General features: G+C 47.2%; 1 protein-coding gene across 1 annotated transcript in view; it reads left to right on the top strand.

The window, feature by feature from the left end:
• The window catches only part of LOC146202174 (calcium-activated chloride channel regulator 1-like), a 44,100-nt gene that overhangs the window by 14,916 nt on the left and 14,096 nt on the right, over window positions 1–15,088 (top strand). Inside the window, exons 7-11 of the mRNA XM_084587986.1 lie at window positions 9,221–9,338; window positions 10,345–10,584; window positions 11,497–11,781; window positions 13,155–13,361; window positions 13,570–13,704. Of these exons, the coding sequence (XP_084444112.1) occupies window positions 9,221–9,338; window positions 10,345–10,584; window positions 11,497–11,781; window positions 13,155–13,361; window positions 13,570–13,704 (985 nt within the window). The remainder of the gene's footprint in view (window positions 1–9,220; window positions 9,339–10,344; window positions 10,585–11,496; window positions 11,782–13,154; window positions 13,362–13,569; window positions 13,705–15,088) is intronic.

Here is a 15,088-nt window from a genome sequence, read left to right as displayed (position 1 = left end):
ATCGTACATCTGCTTCTTTTTCACATAACTGGTAAACATAACTGGTAAATTCCCACCACTCACACACTCACATTGTTACGACCGTGCATCCGCATTTGCGCGCTCTATTGTTCGCCTGTGGGCATGGAAAAGTATTGTGAATATGTGGTGATGGTCCAATGGCTCTAAGTGAGCCTGTTTCCAGGAATCCTGTTTTGTAAGCCTGTTTTGCTTTGTGGACAACCTGCAAATGCCAAATTGACCCTGTCAAGAGAACGTCTGGAAAAACACAAAGAAACGTCCCCCTGCGGGAAATAGCAGGAAGTGCTTTCTTTTGTTCACCCTTCCAGTCGAGAAGGGCTATCGTCCAGTGAGGAATGTCTACTTTTCAAAGGAGACGACAGAGTGACATGTCCGCTGACGTGCAGGACAAGAAAGGAGCATGACGCATACAGCCATTAAGTGATTTCCCAGGAATGCAGGAAAGATTTGCAATTGTCGAAAACGGACAATGCTGGGAGCGGATGCGGCGCCACGTGCACTCGGGTTTCTGAGAAGTAAAACCCCTTGTCAGAACCAGCCTGTGGTTTCTTTGCTGAAGAATAGAAATGTACCTCCTCTCCTCGCCGTTCCCAAGCTTTTCCCGCCAACAAGTGATCACGCCCAACGAATGAATGCCGGACCAGTCAGTGCTTCAGACCATCAGTGCAGTGATGTGTTCGATTGGATGCCGATACCTGAGGGGCGTGCCCTGGATTTGGTTGGTCAGCATCTTCAGAGAGGGGCTGGACATAGGGGGTTTTAAGGACGCTGCAGAGCACGAAATGTCGCTCTGGGCCCTGGGTAAACGGCTCATCCAGTCGCTTCTCGCTATGAACTCTTAACGCTTGTCATTTTGTTAATGCACCCTTCTTTTTCATGTAAATATTGTAAATAAGTTTTCTCAAAGTGCCATTAAACCTGCTTGTACATATTTCACCAACTTCGAAGATTCAATCCTACTTCAACCCCGAGTCTCTGAACGCTACCAAGTGAAGGCCGGGTCGACGTAGCCCCAGCGTCACGACAACTGGTGGCAGCGGTGGGATCTGAATCTGCAAGCACAACAACTGGTGACCAGCGTTGGGATCTGAATCTACAAGCCACAACATCTGGTGATTGGAGGTGGATCTGAATCTACAAGCCACAACATCTGATGACTGGAGGTGGGATCTGAATCTACAAGCCACAACATCTGGTGATTGGAGGTGGATCAGAATCTGCAAGCCACAACATCTAGTGATCGGAGGTGGCATCTCAAGCAACAAGCAGGAGCAACAATCGGCCAACAAGACAGCAGCTCGGAACATCGATCGCATGTGTGGGTGAGTGCTTGGCTTTTCTTCTGATGTGGACCAGGTTCTAGAACAGGGTTAGATTTTAGAACTGGTAAAAAGTGTTGAAACGCCTTTAGGTTTGGTAGTTTGCACTGTTGTTTTGGAAGTAGCCGACACTCGGAGCGATCATGGACCTACAAAAGCTGCAGAAACCGGAACTGTTGCAATTGTGTGAGGAATTGGGAATTGATACAAGTGGTTTGGCACGAAAACCCTTGATTATAAAGGCAATCACTGATCTGGGAACCGATGATGAGGAGCTCAGTGAAGCATGGAACCTCATCGGTCAAAAAAAGGAGCAGCTCAGACAGCAGAAAGAGCGGGAAAAAGAGGAAAAGAGGCGTGAGCGTGAACTTGAGAGGGAAAAAGAGGAAAGGGAGCGCGAACGTGAGTGGGAAAAAGAGGAAAAGAAGCGTGAAAGAGAAGCAAAAAAGCTGGACCAAGAAATTGAGCTCCGGAAATTAGAACTAGAGTTGAGCAAGAGGTCGGGCAATTGTCCCCAGCTAGCGGTACCTCTTCTCAACAAGGAGGCAGATTTCAAGATGTCAAAGTACATGCAGCCATATGTGATATCAGGGGATATCGGTCTGTATCTGGCTAACTTTGAGCGAACCTGCGAAAAACTGTCCTTCCAGCGAGACACTTGGTCTCAGAGATTATTGACGGTTCTGCCCTGCGAGGCAGCGGAGGTTGTCGCGCGGCTAAGCAAGGAGGACGCGGACAACTACGAGAAGGTCAAAGCTTGCCTTCTGAGAAAGTATAGGCTTAGCGCCGAGGCGTTCAGACAACGTTTTCGGAACGCTACCAGGTCCAGGGACGAGAGTTACCCTGAATTCCTATACAATTTAAGAGTCAATTTGGGCGAGTGGCTAAAGAGCACTGATTCCTACAGTGATAGGGACGCTGTAGTCGAGCGAATTCTTTTGGAGCAGTTTTATAGCTGCCTCCCAGAAAAAGAAAGAAATTGGTTACAGGACCGAGGCGAAATTAAGTCGGCAACTGAAGCTGCCGAACTCATTGAGGAATACGCTTCGCGCCGACAGTTCAGCAACCCAGCAGTAGATAGGCTCCGCAATCCCAAGTTCAGTGTAAATAACCGTCAGAAAAGGCACTTTGCTAGATTTGCAGACGAAGAAAGGAAGGCTTCTTCAGGCAAACGCCCTAGAAAGGACGGCAGTGAGAAAAGTGGGGAAGTGACCAACGCGCAGAACACAAAGAAAAAGCTTGAGGCTAGGAAGCCGCTCACATGCTTTAGGTGTAATGAGCAGGGTCACATTGCCGTCAACTGCTGGAAAGAAAAGATTGCTTTCTCGTATGTCAGTGACTGCGAGGAAAATATGCAGCTTTTAGAACCCTACCTGCATGACCTAGTAGTCAACGGGAAGCCTTGCAAGGTACTGCGCGATTCGGCCGCAACGATGGATGTTGTCCATCCGGCGTATGTATCGCCTTCCGACTATACAGGACAGTGTGCGTGGATCCGCCAGGTAGTGGAGGAACAGAGTGTGTGCTTGCCAATCGCGAACGTGGTCATCGAGGGCCCTTTCGGCGAGTTAACAACCGAGGCTGCCGTTTCAGAAAAGCTGCCTAAGTGCTATCCGTATTTGTTTTCCAACAAATCGGACATGCTACTGCGAAAGAGGGGCATCCTTTTCGGAGACAGTGTTGTGCAAGCATTAACACGTTCAAAGGCGCGAGAACTAGCTACACTGCTCATTTCAGAAAAATCAACAGCGGAGGAAACGGCAGTTAAAACAGTGGTAAATGCGGAAAATAGCGGGTCAGAAAAGTTTGAGAGCGAGGCATCTCAGATATGTCAACTTGAAAGTGAGCTTGATGAGACGCGGAATGAGGACGTTCTTGAGAGTAACCTCTTGCCGCCAGTGTCTAGTAATCTCACGAGACTTTTAAGTGGAACCCGAGAGGACTTAGCTATGGAGCAAGCCAATGATCCCAAGAATAAGCTCGAAGTACAGTGGGAAGGACCTGCTAAAGTCGTTGCAGAGCTTTCTGACACTAACTACGCAGTGAAAATTCCCGGTAGGCGTAAAGAAGTGCGCATTTATCATTGCAATCTTATGAAGCCTTATGTGCAGAGGGAAGCCGTGGTAAATCTAACGTTAAACCTTCCCGAGGAGATGGGGGACAACTTGATTTGCCTCAGCGGAAAGGGAAGCAACGCTCAGGAGCTTCTCAAAAAGACGGAGCAGAGAGGAGAACTAAAGAAATCCCAGCTGTCCGATCTGGGCGAGATAATAACAGAGTTTGAGGCCTGCTTCGTGGACAGGCCAGGCAGAACTGATTTGACTGAGCACGATATTGAGCTGACTTCAGACGTGCCAGTGCGATCAAGGTGCTACCGATTCTCTCCAAGGCAAAGAGAAATTCTGGATAGGGAAGTAACTCGCATGCTGGAATTGGGAGTAATAAAACCCTCGGAAAGCGATTATGCTTCGCCTATGATCTTAGTAGAAGCTCCAGGTAAAGACCCTAGGCCTGTGGTAGACTACCGAAAGCTAAATTCTCTCACCAGGGATCAAGTGTATCCTATTCCGAATATTGAGGAGAGAGTAGAACAGGTCAGTAGAGCGGCATATGTGACTACGCTGGACCTTACTCGAGGATACTGGCAAGTACCGCTCACTGAACGCGCCAGCAGATACGCGGCTTTCGTCACTCCGACGGGCAGCTACCAGCCAACAATGATGAGTTTCGGGCTCAAAAATGCTCCATTTTGTTTTTCCCGACTCATGGATAGGGTTTTAAAGGGGTGTGAAACATTCGCGGTGCCTTATTTGGACGACATTGCGGTTTTTTCCGACTCATGGGCGGACCATATGGTACATCTAAGAGCTGTACTGAGCCTTTTGCGTCAAGCTGGACTAACCGTAAAGGCCGAGAAATGTTGCCTGGCAAGGGCGACCGTGGACTACTTGGGTCACAATGTAGGTCAAGGTTTCAGGAAACCCAGCGAGATTAAGATTTCTGCGGTAGCAGACTACCCGCGGCCGAGCACGAAGACGGAAATTCGAGCATTCCTAGGTCTGACTGGGTACTACAATCACTACATCCCTAACTATTCAGCTTTGGCTAGCCCTCTGACCGACGCTCTCCGCAAGACAGAACCGACAAATGTAGTCTGGGACGAACAAAAGGAAGCCTCCTTCGTAAACCTGAAGGCTGTGCTGATTAGCCGTCCGGTATTGCGAGCTCCAGACTATGGCCGAGAATTCACGGTCCAGTGTGATGCCAGTGATCGAGGGTTAGGTGCTGTTCTCTGCCAGAGAGATGACGACGGTAATGAGCACCCCGTGCTCTACTTGAGCAGAAAACTGAGTTCTAGAGAGAGGGCTTATTGCGCGTCAGAGAAAGAATGCGCTTGCATTGTATGGGCCATTCAAAAATTGCAGTGCTATCTTGGAGGGGCCAAATTCACCGTAGAGACGGACCATTGTCCCCTGGCTTGGCTGCAAACTGCGACATCGAAGAACAGTCGCCTTCTTAGGTGGAGCTTGATTTTACAGCAGTACAATTTTGAAATAAGATACAAAAAGGGGAAGTTAAATGGGAATGCGGACGCGCTTAGCCGCTCTTTCTAAGCGGTCCGAGATGTTCCTCACCATGTATCGAAATTGATAATCAGGTTTTTTTTTTTTTTTTTCCGTGCGCTTGTATATGTGTGACTATGTAAAGCAGCACGTTTGGTTTTCTAGGAATACGTGGGTCCTGAACGTCTTGAGAGTGGGCTTTTCTCGAACAACAATGGCAGTTTTCTTTTGACCTGGTCTCTTCAGACGGGAGCCGAGTGCTTGTTTAGACATGTGGTTGAGTTTCAGACAGCTCGAGCAATTTGGCCTACAACAATCAAGACAACGCGACAAGCAACAGCGAGCTTCAAGCGTTCACGTGCAGGCCATTAAGTCGTCTCTTCATGCAGCAGCTGCGGCTGCTGCCCTCCGAGTCTCTTCTGGCGGGGGAGGAGGCTGTTACGACCGTGCATCCGCATTTGCGCGCTCTATTGTTCGCCTGTGGGCATGGAAAAGTATTGTGAATATGTGGTGATGGTCCAATGGCTCTAAGTGAGCCTGTTTCCAGGAATCCTGTTTTGTAAGCCTGTTTTGCTTTGTGGACAACCTGCAAATGCCAAATTGACCCTGTCAAGAGAACGTCTGGAAAAACACAAAGAAACGTCCCCCTGCGGGAAATAGCAGGAAGTGCTTTCTTTTGTTCACCCTTCCAGTGGAGAAGGGCTATCGTCCAGTGAGGAATGTCTACTTTTCAAAGGAGACGACAGAGTGACATGTCCGCTGACGTGCAGGACAAGAAAGGAGCATGACGCATACAGCCATTAAGTGATTTCCCAGGAATGCAGGAAAGATTTGCAATTGTCGAAAACGGACAATGCTGGGAGCGGATGCGGCGCCACGTGCACTCGGGTTTCTGAGAAGTAAAACCCCTTGTCAGAACCAGCCTGTGGTTTCTTTGCTGAAGAATAGAAATGTACCTCCTCTCCTCGCCGTTCCCAAGCTTTTCCCGCCAACAAGTGATCACGCCCAACGAATGAATGCCGGACCAGTCAGTGCTTCAGACCATCAGTGCAGTGATGTGTTCGATTGGATGCCGATACCTGAGGGGCGTGCCCTGGATTTGGTTGGTCAGCATCTTCAGAGAGGGGCTGGACATAGGGGGTTTTAAGGACGCTGCAGAGCACGAAATGTCGCTCTGGGCCCTGGGTAAACGGCTCATCCAGTCGCTTCTCGCTATGAACTCTTAACGCTTGTCATTTTGTTAATGCACCCTTCTTTTTCATGTAAATATTGTAAATAAGTTTTCTCAAAGTGCCATTAAACCTGCTTGTACATATTTCACCAACTTCGAAGATTCAATCCTACTTCAACCCCGAGTCTCTGAACGCTACCAAGTGAAGGCCGGGTCGACGTAGCCCCAGCGTCACGACAACTGGTGGCAGCGGTGGGATCTGAATCTGCAAGCACAACAACATATAGCCGGTATCCGCGAAGCGGCGCGTGTGGCCTAAATGCCTCACTGCGCATGCGCGGGGCTTTCCAGCTGTTGCGCCGCAGCGGGGAATATAAGCCGTACAGGAGCCGCTCGCTTGCGAAGGCGTATATACCTATACGCTCAGAATAGCGGCGAGCCTGAAGTGCTATGCCATGGATTAGGCAACAATGTTCAGTGCGAGCGCTTGCTAAGCTCGCATACAAGCCGAATCTACTCATCCTGCTGAAATTACTCGCCGTGAAGAAGCGGCACGTGGGAAAAATCAAGCTGAGAGGGCTAAAGGCGCAATGGAAACTCCTGAAGAGCGAGAGGAGAGACTTGCAAAAAAGCCACGACGCAAGGCGGCGGAGAAGAAAGTGCGCCGAGAACGAAAAGATTGGATATGTGGTTTAGCGTCGGTTAAACCTAATGTGAAGCGATAGCTTCGGCCGACGTGCGCGGTGAACCTCTGTATATATATACTCGAGAAGTTGACGCCGGCCATCATGCGTCTCGCAACGCAGCTGCTCAAGCACTAAGCATTTCTCACGTCAGTTATCATTTGATCCCGACTTTGACCTTGATTTTTGGTAGGAACATAGCTACCCAAAATGGTTGCAGCATTAGTTAAAACTTCACCTCGAAACTGTTTAAAGCTCATCAAAAGCACAGGGTGACCTTAGCTTTACCTCGCGTAGTGAAGCTATCGCTATAAAACACAGAAACGATTCGGTATCATCCACGTAAGCAACGGCCAATTCTTTGCGAATGTTGTAACCGAACAGCTATGGACCCTTTCACTGCTTTAAGTTGCTGAAGGCACAAGCCTCCGAGTAGTCTTGTACACGTTACAGAAAATAAGTAGCCAGTTACAGTCGCAGTTACTGAACCTGAAATGCAGCTGATTACAGTAGGAAATTACAACCCCTGAAAAGTAACTAAGCAGTTATAGAAACGTGATCGATTATTGTATTTTCCTCTTTTGTACTTTTATTGCCATAATACGGATTTACTCTCCCTACAATCGACTATTGCGGCTTACTTGATATTTTCTTGCACATTGTTGTTTTTGAAGACAAGTTATATTTCGGCACTGTCGCCGCTCGTTTCCCCCGTTCCCTCCCGAAGAGAGCAACAGTGCGCTCAACGCTCTCTAATCGCATGCGCTAGAGGGAAGAGCGGTGTTATAACGTGAGAGCACATTGCGCTCGTAGTTGCGCAGTGCTTGGACGATAGTGCTCCACGCGTTTTAATGCAGTGGGACGCGGCAAACTTGCTCCGAACTCGTGCAGGAGTTTATTTGGAATACATTTCGAGCATCCTTGTCGAACGCGATTTTTTTTTTCCTGTTGATTTCAGCTTACGAGGCGAACGCCCAGACAGTAATGATAAATTTATATAAATTTTTAAGCCGAAAGCCTTTCTAGGCTTATGGTGAATATCTCGTGTCTGTGAGATGTGTCCGCGAGACGTCGCAATAGGTTCTGAGGTCAGCATAATTTCCCCGGTAAGGACGTCGCAGACAATGAGGCTGTCGTAAGCAGAAGCAGCCATTAGGTATGAGGCGTGCACTCATAGTGGTGCGATTTGAATGCTCGGGCTCTTTTTCCGATACTGAATACCATGGCCGTGGCGTGGCTTGTATCCATTTAAAGAAACAGTTGGCTACCAGGCTCAGTGGAGTGCCGTAGCGGTGGAGAGGTAAAAGCATATACACCTCGAATTCTAGGGCTGCTGGGTTCGATCCTCAGTGCCGCAGGGTGCCCGCAGCTTTTCTAGTGGGTGCAAGGCTTCTCTAGCGTGGGGCTCGTTTCATTTGGGGTGAAGTGCTTGCAAGAAGGCTCTCGAAAGGAAATCCGCATACACAAGCCAAAATGTAATAATCTTACTTATCACCGTGAAACGTAGGCGCGACCGTGAGTGTCTCGTCATTTATTAGTCTTCGAACATATTCTCGAATTACTACCTTCAACGTTCTTTCCGAATAATTATAGGCACTAGCGACAAGAAAAGTAGGTGAACCGCGGGAGCAGATTAAAATTTTGTTCCTTGCAACTCGATATCGTAGTGCAAGTTCACTCTCTGATATACATATCCGTGTTTGGCGGACAACCCTGTCGTGCTAATGATCTTCCATTCGCGTTATTAAGCACTTCTACGACATACCTTTTCAGCCATCGTGTGCCGAACTTAAGTCTACTGAGTTTCACAGACTGGAATAAGAATATCATATTTTAAGAAAAACAAATATAGACAGGATCGTGTCGGTCTCTCGCACGACTCTCTTCCTCCTCGTCTACGCTTCGGAGTTAATCTTTCTTTGATAGAAGGCCACGCGGCCTCATATTTTCTCGGGCGTCTTATTAGCAATGGTGCTGTTTTCAACGGAATCCCAGCTGTGCGCCTTCAAGCCCAGTGTGGAAGCTGACGAGTGGAGCGTATAGGAAGGTAAGTTGGGGAGCCATCTGAGAAGACGGCGGTCTCTATCGGGACGGGACCTGCCGAGAGGGGCGTGACTGGCTCGTGGCTCTAACGGGATCGCGCGCTATGCTTCCCCGCCGCCGGTTCGTCATCCCTTTTCCTCGAAGAAAACATACCCGCTAGCAGCAATGCTTGCGGCAAGGTGATGTTCACAACAAAGCTGCACCACTGGTTACTTGTTTTTGGTAGGAAAAGTAACCGCCAGTAATCGATTGCAGAAAAAAGTACCTGAGTTCCCTGGAACGTTATCGTTTGAAAAGTAGTCGATTAGTTACAAAATTACAAGAAAATGTAATATCTAAATGATGAGGATGAGATGACAAAAAAAAAAAAAACAGCACTCTAAATAATGCGCGCATAATTTTCTATTCCTACTCCTGCAGTGCTCCAAGGCTGTCCTTCCAGCCGGCCACCCTATTCGACTACGTCAAGCCACGGACACATCGGTATTTCTACGTAGTGCAGGCGTGCGCGCCTGATTTAAGGAATCAGTCGTACAGCGTAAGTGACGAAGACAAGTTCACAAAAAAAAAAAAAAAAAGCATCTGTGACTGAAACGTTCAGTTGAGTCTTTCGCGTGCATATCTATGCCATGCAACCTTCAAATGATGCGCCAACTTAGTGGAAGGAAATCAGTTTCAAGACAGTAGTGCATAGCTCTATTAGCCACAGCGCAAGCATGCTCGACAGACGAGGTGACGGCACTATTTTAAACACAATTAAGAATCGACCTCCGTCGTTTCCATCAGAGGCAAATTACGTGCTCATAATTTAAGAAAATACTTCCGCAAAAGTACAGTTACAGCCCCCCTCCTCCCATGGTGATTGTCGCGGGGACACTTGACTATAAATTGCTATTGCTAAAGCATGCATGCAGGACAGAAACACCCGTAGTTGTGACTGGGCGACTGCGTGTATAGTGAGAAAACTGTGGCACTGACAACCTCCGAATCATAATCATTGATTAGAGAAATAGTGAATGTACTGCAATCATACGTTGTGGTACTTATGAAAACGTCACCATTTATGCATATTTAGCGAGAGTTGACGTTGAGTGGCTAAGTTGTCACCAGATAACAAAATTGTCCTATGTGCTCTAGCAGACTGCCAACCTTACTGCGTTGATATTACTCCAAATGCAAGCGCCATCTTTTTCACAACACCCCTCGGCTCATATTTCGTGAGCCAGTTTAGTTAGTGCTTGCGAACAGTTCCTGTCTATGTAGCTGTTGCCAGACTAATTTTTATAGGGGACGAACTTAATGTCGCAACCCACTGAGACGACGAAACCGAAAGGATTAGCAATGCGAAAAGTACTCAAGTGAATAATTGTGTTTGATATAGAGAGTACAGTAATGAATGCTTTCTGCTACTAATTTTTTTTTTCCATTGGAAGTTATTGCTCTGCTGTAGATGTTCTATATATTTATTTATACACCAACTGTGGTTTGAAGACCGCTGCGGTGAGCCTCTGCCCCAAATGTGATTTGCTGGTCTCCTGGCGCAGAAAATCATGGCATCGACGAATGAAGGACTGCGACGCTTTCTGTATGCCGCACCACGGGCTACGCGATGGAACCTGGTCCTTCTAGACGGTGACAACGTGACAGCTTCCAACGAACCTGACTTCGACAGCAATAACATCACGTGGCAGGCTCGGTGGCAATACCTTCGAGAGTTAGACAGAAACATCAAGTACACCTGCGAGGACCCTGGTGTTGAAAACACGTTTAAGAGTATTCTTAAGGTGCGACCATTTCCTTTTTTCATACAATAAGCCAATCTCAAAAGAATGTTTTTTTCCTTCATTTAACACATGAAATTTTGCTGTATGTTATGAGGATAGTGGGGTTTACAATAGGAGACATACTGCTCAAAACAGTTAAAAACAGAGTGAGAAAGCAGAGGCAGCAAAAGGCAGAAAGGGTTAACAAGGATTAGGTACTCTTCGGCCCTCAGCATGGAGGGCAGGGCTGCGGATCGTGAAAGCTTGTTGGAGAGTCATTGTAGCTCTCGCCGTAGCGGCGGATGAACGATTCAAGAAGCGATTTATAGACATTCCCTAGCCGTGCGCGCAGAGTATGTAGTCGGTTGTGATCACGATGATACCGCATATCGCAGCATGGCGTGAACCGGCGCGCGAATGTTGCGGACCATAAGCGCAGCCGTGGTGCCAGCAGCAGACGATACTGACGTCAGCATGGCGAGGAAACGGACGCATCAGCTGCGGCTCGTTGGTTTCATGCGTACCTTCATCGGTTAATGTAAACACGCATGCTGTCGCGGGCAGGGCTAGCTTACCGTCAGACAGTTCCCCAATTCGATCTCTATCCTACCCTGTGTCACTCGCATGATTTTGGCCAATTTGACCGAAAGTTCGCTTGCATCGTATACCAAATAATTTGGGGTAAGGTGGGGTGAAACTCAGCCAGTCGGTACATGCTACACAGCACGCCAACTAGCAAATTACGTTGAACACATCAAAACAGAACGAAGGACGACGCTGTAAATGGTTTTGATGGCATGCTCTAACCAATGCCACCATGCGACAACTGATATGCCAGGCAGACATCGCCAAACAAACATCCTGATATGATCATTGCTTACTTGTCAAATGTACGCGCTCAAAAAACCCTAGCAGGAGTTTCCCCACATCCAGGTGGCACAGAACGAGGCCACAACTGTGGTCGCGCTGCTACATAGCGCCTCGGTCACTCCGGCAGCCATCGGAACGCTGGCCGCAGCGGACACGGTGCGCCTCGTTCTGATCCTGTTCGACACGGGAACGCCCCCGGATTCCGCCTGGACATCGACGGCGCTCCGTGATAGCCAGCTGTTCGTGGTGCCTACGGCTGCGAGCCAAGAGACCATGGCGTCCCTGGTGGACCTCGCCTTGCACACTGCACACCATACAACGGCGGACCTCGACGGAGACGTGGTCAAGGCAAGGCACGCGCCACCTGTTTGCAAAGTCGCGTTCTGTCACTCGCGAGGGTTACTTTTCGCCACGTTACTATGTTTATTGTTACCGAGCCTGTCGCAGTTCATTACACTGAGAAAAGAGTGGCCGCTGTATTGATTTTGTTTAAAGTTTCAGTGATGGTACATTGACCTACTGTTGCAATCTAGGTTACAACATTTAATCTTGAGTATCGGGAAACTTGTGCACATCACAATGAGCTAGTGAGTGAGCCAGTGAAAAAGAAAAAGCTATCATATTTAAATGTACTCGCACATTGCTCATTTCTCCGGCTTAGATGACCCCCTGTAAACCCCTCCTGTAGGATAAACATTTTACGACATAAGAGCACCGATAATTTATTTGCTGTCACTGCTGTTTGGAACGTTTGCTTCTTTTTGCTATAAAAACCTTAATATCGGGCACTCCTCACAAACCCCCTTCAAAATAAGTTTTTATGCCATAGTGTATACATTTCTCTTTATTTTTATTTTTGTCTACCCTGTCTTTATCCCTGTCACTAACCTCTTTGATTCTCTCTACAACTTCCTCACTATCCCGTTATTTCCGCCGCCCCAGTTCAGGTGCTTCAGGTATGAGATAGCAGATACTGGGGCTGGCAACCACCTTTTCTTCCTTTTGGATATCTAATAATAAAATAACCACATACTACTACTACTACTACTACTACTACTACTACTACTACTACTACTACTACTACTACTACTACTACTACTACTACTACTACTTTCGGCTATGAAAACATAATATTCCTATATATGCAGTGTAACCCGAAAATTAAAACTGGCAAACATGATTGAAAATTTGAGCAGCTTTCATTTCTCTCAAACACGTGTTTTTGTAATGGATTGGATACACGTTGCTGGAGGTAGCATATATTTCCTATGCGGCTGTGCTTTGCGGTCATTTCTTGCAATTTTTATCTCGCATTTTTCAGCTTTTTTTTAGTTATGAACCAACTTTGTTCGTGTCGAAAACTCACGGCAATACGCTGTACGCAGCAAAATACAAATGGCGTAGCGTAGTGCAGCGAAGGGCTGATGAAGAAGGGCCAAAAGATATTACTGAAAGGCCGCGAAATGCGCTTGCGCTAATCACAGCTTTTGTTAAGACTTGGCTACAAATCACAACTCGCAAGGCTATGATCACGTCTTTTGTGCTGTAGTCTTTTGCGCGACGTGTTTCTCGCTTTGATAAAGCTCGGGAGCGAATTAGACCTTATCGACAGACCAGAGCCGTAAGGACGCGAGAATGACGCATTTTATTATTTTTTAATGCAATCTGTGATTAAGCCGTTCTAACAAAAAGGAATAAGGTTTTTGTTTCACCACTCGCAGGTTTTCCAGCGCACGGATGTGCTTCTTCAAGATGGCGTCAAAGGCGCCTTCAACTTCAAGTCATTCGAATCTAACGTGCTCTCATTCATTGTCGCCTGCCCAGACGTGTACAGCATTGAAGAAAGCGATGTCAAGTTCAACGGGACGGTAGTGCCGTCCCACCGGGTTAAAATGTCCATGTTCGCTACGGAACAGCAGCTTTCAGAGGTGGGAATCTTTTCGCTAATGAACACATTTTCTGCTCGTGAAAGAGGCTGTTGAGCCTACGGGGCGTGTAAATCACGTCGCTGTGAGAGCCTATCAGATGGTGACAATGCAACAATGCTTTATTCCTTAGCTACTTCTCTCTCTCTTTCTCTGACTTTTTTTTTTTTTTTTGCGCGAATTTGAGCATGTGTTCCCCTTCATTCCACAGGATCCAGATATCGTGAGTGTTCCATACGCGCTGAGGGCGCGGAAAAGCAGTCAACGCTGTTCGTTCATGGCCAGCATTCGCGGATCTGTGCAAGAGCCTCGAGTACGTCTGCGTGGATGGCTCCGGCGAAAAAAAGTGTGCATTTTTTTTTTCTTCTTTTCTCGTAAGCTTCACTTATCTTCAGAACGCTTTATTTTTTTTTTACTGCAGTGTTTTTTCTTTTCGTTCGTTTTGTGCAACACAGGACATATACGTCAAATATTCTTTGTCGCTTCTGTCACAAATACCTACTGCATAGTCAGCCTCGAGGTTATCTGTTGCGTTGAGTAAAAGCGCGCAAGGCGAGCGTCGTAAAAGAACCTTGAGATTATATCTTCCGACCACTACTTTCCTCTAGGTTCACTGAACTTGGCTGCGCTTTTATGGCTTCTCACCTAGCACGCCTGAAGTATATACGGGGCCCGGTGTGATCTGGACTCATTCGGACCGACATAACGCCCACACTTCCCAAATCCATACTGCTCTATGTTGCTTGCAACCTTCCGCTAGCCAGAATGAAATTGATAACCAGATCGGTCTTCAGTGCAGAATTCAGTTTTGATTTCAGATCAGCGTGTGTCTTGTACATGCATGCATTGATCATTTCTTAATGAAAAATAACAGTGAACCTGAGTAGTGTTATTATATCACAGTGTTAGAAAGTAATAAGGGCTAACATTACCTACCTACCGTTTCAGTACTGGTTCAACTTTGTATCAAAATGGAGATACTGAACATTACACTCGTGTATTAAAATATTATTGCAATGTTTTGATTGTAGAGTAATCACTGGTGTCAATGCTGCAGGCTTATTTTTCTTATCTAAGTGCGGAGTTCGCAGTTTTCAAGTTGCACTAAGATAAGGGCCAATGACCTAGAATAGCGTCATACGTATTGTGATGGGGTATGCTGGCTCTCATTTTAGACATCGCAATTCTTCGCGATAAGCAAGCATGCTAGCCACTGTTTTAACGAATGTCATCATGAAGCGAGCAGTTTAATGCGTTGACGTACGCATTAAAGCGCTCAGCATCTTTGCTTTTTCAAAGTGAATATATTTTATGCCCTGAAGGTTAGAAGAGTGGCTGATGATCTGAACAAAAGCGATAAGTAAGTGTGCATCTGGTTTTCGCCAGTACAACCGCGCATAACTGAAGTTCATGCGTTCTATGGGACTTGTGCAGTTACACTGGGCCGGATTAACGCACCCATCCAAGTGCAACAGTTCGATTATCAGTCCCGGACTGTCCGGGACTACTTGCTGAGAGCTGTACGGCATTCGATTTTCCTCGGGCAGCCCAGAGGTCCTGCCCACCACTGAAGCTCCTCGGCCGACTGCCATATTAAGCTAGACTCCAAGCGCATTCTGAGTACTTTTCGTGTTCCCGCAGACTATATCGTGCGCTAAATAATGACACAAGCTCCAGCTTTGCATGTCTTTTATTTAACTACACACGGAAGCGTCCAGAGCCCCGAGCAC

Source organism: Amblyomma maculatum, chromosome 1 (assembly GCF_055883805.1).
Source record: "Amblyomma maculatum isolate TAMU_Amacu chromosome 1, ASM5588380v1, whole genome shotgun sequence".
Lineage (NCBI taxonomy): Eukaryota > Metazoa > Arthropoda > Arachnida > Ixodida > Ixodidae > Amblyomma > Amblyomma maculatum.
Note: the sequence above shows the minus strand (reverse complement) of the source record. Positions and strands in the feature narration are given on the sequence as shown.